This window comes from Physeter macrocephalus, chromosome 1, assembly GCF_002837175.3.
Source record: "Physeter macrocephalus isolate SW-GA chromosome 1, ASM283717v5, whole genome shotgun sequence".
Classification (NCBI taxonomy): domain Eukaryota; kingdom Metazoa; phylum Chordata; class Mammalia; order Artiodactyla; family Physeteridae; genus Physeter; species Physeter macrocephalus.
Genome location: NC_041214.2, coordinates 112,503,864 through 112,514,638, shown reverse-complemented (window position 1 = coordinate 112,514,638; position 10,775 = coordinate 112,503,864). Strand labels below are relative to the sequence as shown.

The window sequence follows — 10,775 nt, the reverse complement described above, 5'->3', positions numbered from 1 at the left end:
TTTTGCGGTACGCGGGCCTCTCACTGCTGTGGCCTCTCCCGTTGCGGAGCACAGGCTCCAGACGCGCAGGCCCAGTGGCCATGGCTCATGGGCCCAGCTGCTCCGTGGCATGTGGGATCCTCCCGGACTGGGGCACGAACCCGTGTCACCTGCATCGGCAGGCGGACTCTCAACCACTGCACCACCAGGGAAGCCCTGAATTTTTTTCTTTTAATTCTTTTAAATTTAATGTGACTGATTTTATGGACTGACAAGCATTTGGTCTATCTTGGTGAACAAAACATTTAACTTGGAAAAGAATGGTATTCTGTAGTTGTCGGGTATAGTGTTCTAAAAATGTCAATAGGATCAAAGTGATTGTTAGTACCGTACAGATTTTCTTACCAACATTTTTGGTTCTCTCAACTGCTGAAAAAGGAATGCTAAAATCTCCAACTGTGATTGTGAATTTGTTTATTCTCTCCTTAATTCTGTCAATTTTTGCATCACATGTGTTGAGGTTCTGCTATTAGATGCATAGACATTCATGATTATTATGTCTTTGAATGAATTGACCCTTTATCATTTGGAAATGTCCCTCCTTAACTCTGATAATGCTCTTTGTCATGAAGTCTACTTTATCTGATATCCGGCCTTCTTATGCATATTGGTGACATGAATACATATTTTTTCATCCATTCACTTTCAACCTATCTGTGCCTTTATATTTAAAGTATGTATCTTACAGACAGCAAGTAGATGGGTCCTTTATCAATTCTGGCAGTCTCTGTCTTTTGAGTGTTTAGTCTGTTTGAGCTAATATAATTATTAATATGTGTGAATTTATGTCTAAAATTTTACTATTTGCTTTCTGTTGCCACTCTATTTTTTATTCCTTTGTTCCTCTTTTCCTGCCTACTTTTGGTTAAATTTAGTAGTACTAGGATTCCATTTTAATTTATATGTTGGTTACTAAGCAATATCCCAGCATATTTTTTGTTGATTTATGGATACATTATACATCCTTAACTTTCCATACTCAACAGAGTTAATATTTTACCACTTCCACTAAAATCTAAGACTCTTGTAACAGTATAAGCTTACGTGTTATTCTTCCTTCCTTTATGTTATAGTTGTCTGATGTACTACATGTGCATACATTATAAACCCCACCATGCAGTGTTATTGTTTTTATTTGTTCTTAATCCCTTCTTGAAGATCTGAATTTCCATGTGATTTTGTTTCCCTTCAGGCTGAAAACTTTCCTTTAGAATTTCTTAGTATATATATTGTGGTGAAAAATTCTTTCAGTTTTCTTTTACCTAAAAATGTCTTTATTTAGCTTTCATTGTTGAGAGACAGTTTCACTGGATATAGAATTATGACTTGACAGAGTTTTTTTTTTCCTTTTAGCACTATGAAGAAGTAATTTCACAAACTGGCTCCAGTTTCTAATGAGACATCTTCAATGTTTTGCATTATTTTTCCTCCTGTTATATAATGTGTTACTTTCCTCTGGTTATTTTCAGGGTTTTCCCTTTATTTTTGACTTTTATCATTTTGACTATAATGTGCCCAGATATTATTTTATTTTAGTTTTTGCATTTATTCTGCTTGGGATTGCTGAGCTTCTTGAATCTATTAATTTATGTCTTTCATCAAATTTGAGAAATTTTCAGCCATTATTTTTCAAATAGTTTTTGTGTCCCATTCTCTCTCTTCTCTCTTTCTGGGACTCTAAATACATGTTAGTTAATTTAATATTGTTCTGCAGGTTCCTGAGCTCTGTTCATTCTTTCTCATTCTTTCTCCTTGCTATTCATCAAACTGGATCATCCTGGTGATCTGTGTCCAAGGACACTGAGTTTTTTCTTTAGTCATCTTCAGTTTGCTATTGAGCCTATCCAGTGATTTTTATTTCAGATATTATACTTTTTTTAGTTTACAAATTTTTGTTTTGTTATATTTTATAGTAGTACATTTTGCTTACATTTCCTTATTTTTGGCTATGAGTACATTTTCTTTTGTACTCTATGAATACATCTGTAAGTATGTTGTAATAGTACTTTAAATTTCTTGTTTGCTAAATTTAACATCTGGGTCATTTTGGTCATTCTCCATTGATTGCTATTTTTCTTTAGTATGGGCCATGTTTTTTCATATGTTTGGTAATTTCAGTTATTTCCAGAGCATTATAGATCCTACACTGTAGCAACTCTGCATCCTGCTATATTCCTACCAAGAGTGGAGTTGCCATACGATTAACTTAGCTGGACTAAAATTGAAAACTCTATCTCTCCCTAGGGTGGGCAGCTGAAATCTCGTGATTTTAGCCTTACCTGTGCTTCTTGGAGTCCATCCCATCCATTTGTAATTCAGAGGTTAATCAGAGATTTGGGCAGAGTTTATAAACAGACTCTGGAGCTCCTCCTCTCTGTCTTCTCTTGGATATTCATATCCATACTGTTACTTGCTTTCCAGCTGCTGTGGTTGCCCTTAACCCTGTCTTCTGTTTTTTCAACCTAATAAGACTTCCTGTTCCAACTCCAGGATTACTCATCCTACCTGGGCTGATTATGGTGTGACTTCAGGCTAAAAGATATTAAGCACAAAACAAAATATGGAAACCTACCCAGTGGAAGTCTCTTTTTCCTAAGTGTAGATTCCCCTTCCAGTTTCTGACTGCTTTTGCTTGTCCTCCAATGTCTTCATATAGGTTTTTAAAAATATTTTGTCCAGAGTTTATAGTTTTTATCTGCAAGAGGGTTGATTTGATAGGAGCAGAACCACATAAAGTTGTTTTTGTGACATAAGTCATACATAGGACTGAAGATACTTTTATTCCTTGAGACTTATCTCAAGAATATATTTAATAATAAATCTTTAAAAAAATTCCATTCATACTTTGTTTTAAAAAACCTGAATTGAAGATTTATATTCTTTTTTTCTTTGGAAACCATTCTGTTAACATCTTGGGAGTATCTACTGTGAGAGAAGCTCAACATTTAGGCTAAGGATTATGGTCACCTTCTGATTTTCATCATGGCAAAAATAATCATATAGATGAACCAAAATGGTACATGAAAATAAAAATTCTGTTTGACCTCACAAGATTTTTGTTTTTATTCTTTTGTATTTGTGTATTATACATGGGGAATGTCAAAAGTTTAAGATAAAACAAGGAGGCATTATTGAAAGACTTAACCTTGAAATCAGGAATTTCTCTCTGTGCTTCATATTCTATCCCTCTTCCCATAGTGAACATTGCCTTTTACTCTGATGAAAAATATTACAAGGACTTTTCCCTCTGTATATAGAGTTCCATTTTTTCTGAGTTGGCAGAGTGAATTATACTTCAATATAATGAAAGTACCCTTGTTTTTTAATTTATTGTTTTTAAAATTCAGGTATAGTTGATTTACAGTATTGTGTAAGTTTCAGGTATATGATATAGTGATTCACAATTTTTAAAGATTATAGTTCTTATAAAATATTCCCTGTGTTGTACAATATATTCTTGTAGCTTATTTATTTTATACATAGTAGCTTGTACCTCTTAATCACGTACCACTATTTTGCCCCTCCCCTCTTCCCTCTCCTCACTGGTAACCACTAGTTTGTTCTCTGTATCTGTGAGTCTGTTTCTTTTTTGTTACATTCACTAGTTTGTTTTATTTTTTAGATTCCACACATAAGTGATTTCATACAGTGTTTGTCTTTCTCAGTCTGACTTATTTCACTAATCATAATACCCTCCAAGTCTATCCTTGTTGTTGCAAATGGCAAAATTTCATTCTTCTCATGGCTGAGTAGTATTCCATTGTACATACATACCACATCTTCATTTTTTTTCTTTTAAAGTTATGGGAGATATCCTTCAATTTTTCATCCATTCATCTGTTGGTGGACACTTAGATTGCTTTATCCATTCATCTGTTGATGGATACTTAGGTTGCGTCCATATCTTGGCTATTGTAAATAATACTGATATGAACATTGGGGTGCACGTATCTTTTTGAATTAATGTTTTTCTTTTATTTGGTTGTATGCCCACAAGTGGAATTGCTAGATCATATGGTAGTTCTATATTTAATTTTTTTGAGGAAGCTCCATACTGTGTTCCACAGTGTCTGCACCAATTTACATTCCCAACGACAGTGGAAAGTACCCTTCTTCTAAACTACGCACCCCGCACCAGGATCATTTGTGTGAACAAGTGTGATCACTGGACCACCAACATAAGGCAAGAAAAGACACTCCTTAGTGAGAGCTTGCTTCTTAAGCTCCAGACCTCTAACCCTGAAAGCAAAGGTATAATTCCTAAAATTCTATGTAGATTGTTATTAGTATAAAAAATTTTCCAATTTAATATTTACTGAGATTATCTTCTGACAATATTTTTATATGTCACATATGTACTTTTTCAAGGGGATATAGTTTTCAAGTTATCTTTTGTAAAATCTTATTTACCTTTAACTTGTTCATCAAAGCCAGAGAAAGGCATGTAAAATTCCCTTTTACACTTTTCTACCAGTTTTTCTTCTCTTTAACTGTTTGTCTTTATACAAATTAATGCTGTATTATCATGTTTCTAAAAATTCATGGATGTTGTATATTTCTGGTGCATGATAACTTTCATCAATATAACAAGTCACCCTCAGTCCTATTTTATCTTGAAATCTAATTTTCCATATATTAATGTAGCAACTTCTAATTTGTTTTTATGTGATCTTATCTAATCTGTTAGTTCTTTTGTCATTAAACTTTCTGTGTCACTTTGTTTTTGACTTACCTTTTTTTAGATCCCATATATTTAGATTGTATTTTTTTAATAGATTTTATTTATTTTTCTCTGCATTGGGTCTTTGTTGCTGTGCACGGGCTTTCTCTAGTTGTGGCGATCGGGGGCTACTCTTCATTGCGGTGTGTGGGCTTCTCATTGTGGTGGCTTCTCTTGTTGCAGAGCACGGGCTCTAGGTGCACAGGCTTCAGTAGCTGTGGCACATGGGCTCTGTAGTTGTGGCTCCTGGACTCTAGAGCTCAGGCTCAGTAGTTGTGGGGCACAGGCTTAGTTGCTTCACGGCACGTGGGATCTTCCCGGACCAGGGCTCAAACCTGTGTCCCCTGCATTGGCAGTTGGATTCTTAACTGCTTAGCCACCAGGGAAGTCTCCAGATTGTGTTTTTGAAATCATTTTCTCATTGTTTTTCTATTTTATTTAAAAAGTTAAACTTTTGTCTATATAGCTAAACATTGGTTATCAAAACTGGTATGTTTGATCTTATTCTGTCATCTTATTTTCTTTTTATACATGTATCCATGATTTCTTCCCTTTTTTAATATGCTGTGCTATATAAATTATATTTTCTTTTATTTAACCTTCTCCAATTAGAACATTTTCATCCCCTTATTTTTATTAAATATTAATACAATTTATAAGATACAATTTTCAACTTCCAAAGTAAAACAATATGTATTGATTCCTCCCTTTTAAAAAAATTGGAGTATAGTTGATTTACAACATTGTGTTAGTTTCAGGTGTACAGCAAAGTGAATCAGTTATACATATACATATATTCTTTCTTTTTTAGATTCTTTACATATAGATTATTACAGAATATTGAGTAGAGTTCCCTGTGCTATACAGTAGGTCATTATTAGTTACCTATTTTATATATAGGATTCCTCCCTTTTAAAGAGAGTAAAATGAACACAGTTTAGCTGCTCTTGTCTCCTGGTTTTATTGGTAAAATTTAAAATTTATCATACAATTATTGTTGTTAAATTATATTGTTGTTAATTATAGTTGTTAAATTATTTAAAATTTATCATACAATTATTGTTAAATTATTGTTAAATTATTTAAAATTTATCATATAATTATTGTTGTTAAATTATAATTTTGTTTGATAATTGTACTAATTTCATTTTCTTATACTTAAATAGTTTCAATGCCTTTTGCCAGTCTTCTTTATTAGATTGTCATGTTATTTTGACTTCTTAATTTTAATGAATTTCTCATTAATGATAGCATATTTTGGAGTAATTGTTTAAAAGATAGTTAGTAAATATTAATGAGGACTTTCCTAGCTGATAATTTTTCTTTAGGTACCATGGCACATGAACCCCAGATTAGCTTGGCATTTAATTCTTGGCAATAATCTTTCTTTCACTGAAATTCTATAAACTTAATGAGATTTTATGTTGTGGAAAAAAGGCTGAGAAAGGTCAGAATTTTTTTTTTGGTTCTTCCCACTCTTATATCACCCATAAGAATATTTTTTGAAATAATTTTGAACTCATAAGAAGTTATAAAAATAGTACAGAGAGTTCCTATGTAGACTTCACCCAGCTCTTCCAGTGATAACACCTTATATAACTATAATAGATCTATTAAAAAAATTATAACAGCAAAAAAAGGAAATAAATAAAAATAAAAGACATTTTCTTCCCCCCCAAAAATAAATAAAACCCCGGAAAGTGACATTGGTACAATCCACATAGATTATTCACTTATAGGCTTTAATCCCTTAAAATGAAGGTATTTATTTATTTACTTATTGGGCTTACTACGTGGAATGTGGGATCTTGTTCCCCTATCAGGGATCGAACCCTCACCCCCTGCACTGGAACCACAGTCTTAACCATTGGACTGCCAGGGAAGTCCCTAAAATGATGTTTTTAAATTCTAGATTTATTAATTCAACTATGAATTAAATAAATAAATTTGTTATCAAATACAATAGAATTATTGTAGTTTTGTAAGTTCATTTGTCCCTTTTTTCCTTGTACTCAAAAATTAGCTTTTTATGGGTACAAGTCTCATCTCCTCAACTAGATTATCAGTTCTTTAGTGTAAGAAACATACTTGTGTGTATCTTTCACAGTAGGTAACATCTAGTTTGGTACTGGGATGGGCTGTACTTCTCTAATATTTTGTGAAAAAACTATGCATTTGATGATTGTCTCAGTGTTGGTTGTTTCTGGCTCTGGTCAAGTATCATTGAGGAGGGAAGTCTGATACAGAACGGAAATCACTGCAGAGGGCATTAAGGCATTTTGGCTTGACCACAATGATGGAGAGCCTGTAGAATGCTGTGTGGGGAGCTGCTTGACTATCTGAATTGCTACCACCAGGTTTAATGTGTGTAGGATCTCACCCTCTATCCCAGGCAGCCCTCTCTAGTGCTTTTTGAGAATAACTCCATTAAACAATAGATGTGTGCCTGCCACCAAATTTGAATGGATCTAAGGCAGACCTTTACTGTTTGCAACACCCAATGGAAACTGCCCAGAAGGGCAATAAGTAGTGTAAGCTTAGTCTGGGATTGCCAGCTGAGTCATGGATTTGTCACCTAGAATGACCAGTAATTTAGAAAATTATCTAAAAGAAGGTCTAGGCAAGTGGGAGAGGCATATTACAAAATAGAGGCTTGTTACAAAATGTTAATACTTTATGGCAAAATTGAAGGTGGCCATGTGGCAGGAGTACTGGACTAAAAGGCAGGAGATTTAAGCTGTCTTCCAGCTCTACAATTAATTATTCATATGATTTTAGGAAAATCCTTTCTGAGTGAGGCATGTAAAATATAAAAGGAAGGGTGGCTGTTAACATTAACACAGTGCTTTACAAAGTGAGCTTGAATATTGCCTACATCAGAATTTACATAATGTGTTAAAATGCTGATTCCTGGGCCTCACCCCTTACCAACTCAGTCAGAACCTGTGGGCTAAGAGCTAGGAATCTTCAGGTGATTGTTATGTATACTAAAGAATAGGAACAACTAGCTTAGTTCACCTGGAAGGCTCCTTCTAGATTTAGAATAATCTATAATTCTAATAAACATTTACTAACTGCTCCAGATACTACTTAAAAGGTATAGTTTGATCTTTGTGCTAGTGAGAATTAGTTTGACCCATAGGTTTTGTCTTTTCAGATAACATCTTTGGGATTTTAGGGAGCGTGGAAATATTGGAAGTCCATTCAGACAGAGTCCCTCAGAATGGTAGCTTTATGGATTCTCCATGGTCTAGGTTTTTTCCTAATTATTGTACAACCAGAAATTCTACCCAGTCTTTTTTTTTTTTTTTTTTTTTTTTTTTTTGCGGTACGCGGGCCTCTCACTGTTGTGGCCTTTCCTGTTGCGGAGCACAGGCTCCGGACGCACAGGCTCAGCGACCATGGCTCACGGGCCCAGCCACTCCGCGGTCACGGGCCCAGCCGCTCCGCGGCATGTGGGATCCTCCCGGACCGGGGCACGAACCCGTGTCCCCTGCATCAGCAGGTGGACTCTCAACCACTGCGCCACCAGGGAAGCCCTATCCAGTCTTATCTTTATCTTAGAGTTTAAAGTTTGGAAAATCCAGGTGAAATAGTGTACTCCGCAAAGAGAATGCTTCTCTAGGGACCAGATTTTTCATGTCTCGAAAACAAATTTCTCTCCCTTGAACAATCAGGATGGCCAGTAGCCACTTTTGTCCTCCTGAAACCCATGTCCCATTGAAAACTTCCTTATGTCATCAAGGCCTTCTTCAGGGGAGTAGATACCCTAATCAAGTTAATCTTCCTGCTTTTGGCCAAAGAACTAGTCTATCCCTTGCCAAGATGTATTGATTTTATTAGTCAAACTCTCAGAGTTATCGAACCATAGCACCAGAAGTCTGTAACGGTATTCATAGGATATGATTCTAGAAATAATCCTTTTAAGGCTTGGAGCCTAATAGATGCCAATCTGGGAGACATCCATGGTTTTTTTAAAAAATAACTTTTTCTTTTTGAAATAGTCTTACACAAGAAGTTGCAAAGATAGTACAGAGTTCCCATGTACTCTCTGACAAGCTTTTCCAATAAGATTTGTATAACATTGTCAAAATCAAGAAATGAAGATTGGCACAATATTCTCAACTCAACGGCAGATATTATTTAATCTGTTTTTCCACAAAGGATATTAATTAGGGATTATCAGGGTTTTTTTAGATGCTGTAATACACTTTACATGATCTTTCTATTACAGTTACAAGCAAGAGACAGAGTAGTGTATTGGATAGAGGAGTTTTGGAGCCAAACATACAGTTTAATTCCAGGCTCTACTGATTACTGGTTGGATAATTTTAGGCAACTTACTTAATTTATCTGAGCTATAGTTTCTTTATCTGTAACATGGGGTAATGAAGCTTATCTTATAGGGTTGAAGTTAGGACTAAATGAGAAGGATTAAATGATGAAGATTGAAGGAAAAGCAAATGTTTGGTATTAATAGGACTGCAATAAGTGGTTCTATACATTTAAAAAATGTATAGAAAATAGTGTTCAGTCTTTTGTGGGTTAATTACTTGTGCACATCTGGTCTTCATATGTAACGTACAGAAAAGCAATGGGTAGAAGTGCTTAAAAATTATTTTTGTCCTTAAATATGCCAAGCTTCTAGTTATTTTACCAAAACTCCAAGAAATGTAGAATCATAGAATGTTAGAACTGTAAGAAGAATTAGGTAACCCATAGTCAATCTGCCCCATTAGGAAATCGAAGATCATAGACATCAGAAAAAGAGCAAAGTTACTGTAGTATACTAAAAAATTAATATTTGGTCTTTGTCCTCAGTTCCTGGCACACAGTTCCTTTAATCCTTGGACTCCCCGGAGTGATGAGTGTTTTTTGCATGCTAATAAGATGACCAGTCGCTGAGGCCCCCAGATTGCTTCAGTATGGAGGCTGGTTGGTCACCAGAAAGACCAAGGCTTGATTAGAAGCTTGGAACTTCTAGCCCACTCCACAATCTCCAGGAATGGGAGAGGGGTTGGGTATTGAGTCATTTACCAACAGCTAATGATTTAATCGATCACAACTATGTAATGAAACCTTTATAAAAACCCCTAAAAGAAGGGGTTTGGAGAGCTTGCATGTTGGTGAACAGATTAAAGTGCTGGGAGGGTAACACACTCAGAGAAGGCATGGAAGCTCCATGCTCTTGCACTGTAATCTCTTCTGTTTGGCTGTTCCTGAGTTGTAGCCTTTATAATAAACAAGTAATAGTAAGTAAAGCTCTTTCCTGAGTGAGTTCTGTGAGACTTTCCAGCAAATTATCAAACCTGAAGTGGGGAGGCAATAGGCACGTTGGACAGAAGTGCGGATAGCCCGGGGACCTAATACTCTTAATACTTGTTACTGGCACCACTAGTGAGGGCAGTCTTGTGGGACTGAGCCCTTCACCTGTGGCGTCTGACACAAACTCTGAGTAGTTAGTGTCAGAATTGAATTAAATTGTAGGACACCCAGTTGGTGTCAGAATTGGTTGGTGTCAGGAGGAAAAAAAGCCTCTCAGTTGCACAGCCAACATGTGGCAAATGGGAACCTGAATTCAGGTCTCTTAACTCTACTACTTACGTATAGCACTTCAGATATGAGAAGAATATTGCCCTAACCCTCTTAGACAAAAAGTACACAGCAGCTGCTGACTGGCAAACTCAGGTTCCTGTACATGAAGAAGGGTGGTCTCAAGACTTATCTAATATTAAACTTTTATTCTGTCTGCCAGGGATTGCAAATTTTTATCCTCCACACTGTCAGAGCAAAAATCTTCCAGAGTAAAGCTCCCGAAGTGTTGAAGTCATTGTCGTTAACTGCTGGGAGAGTGAAAGTGCTGCCATCAATGACCCCACTGAGGCTGTGTGTAAGGATGTATAACATGCTCAGGTCATTACCAGCCCTAAATGAACGCTTTTGGCTGCTGGAGCCATCTATACTTACCAAGGAAATGTCATCGTCTGAAAGTGACCAAGAAAACCCAAGCATCTAG

The 10,775-nt window shown here is 35.8% G+C and overlaps 1 protein-coding gene across 1 annotated transcript in view; it reads left to right on the top strand.

The window, feature by feature from the left end:
• The window catches only part of ADGRG7 (adhesion G protein-coupled receptor G7), a 99,968-nt gene extending 89,193 nt beyond the window's left edge, over window positions 1–10,775 (top strand). Inside the window, exon 16 of the mRNA XM_055085566.1 lies at window positions 10,515–10,775. Within this exon, the coding sequence (XP_054941541.1) occupies window positions 10,515–10,775 (261 nt within the window). The remainder of the gene's footprint in view (window positions 1–10,514) is intronic.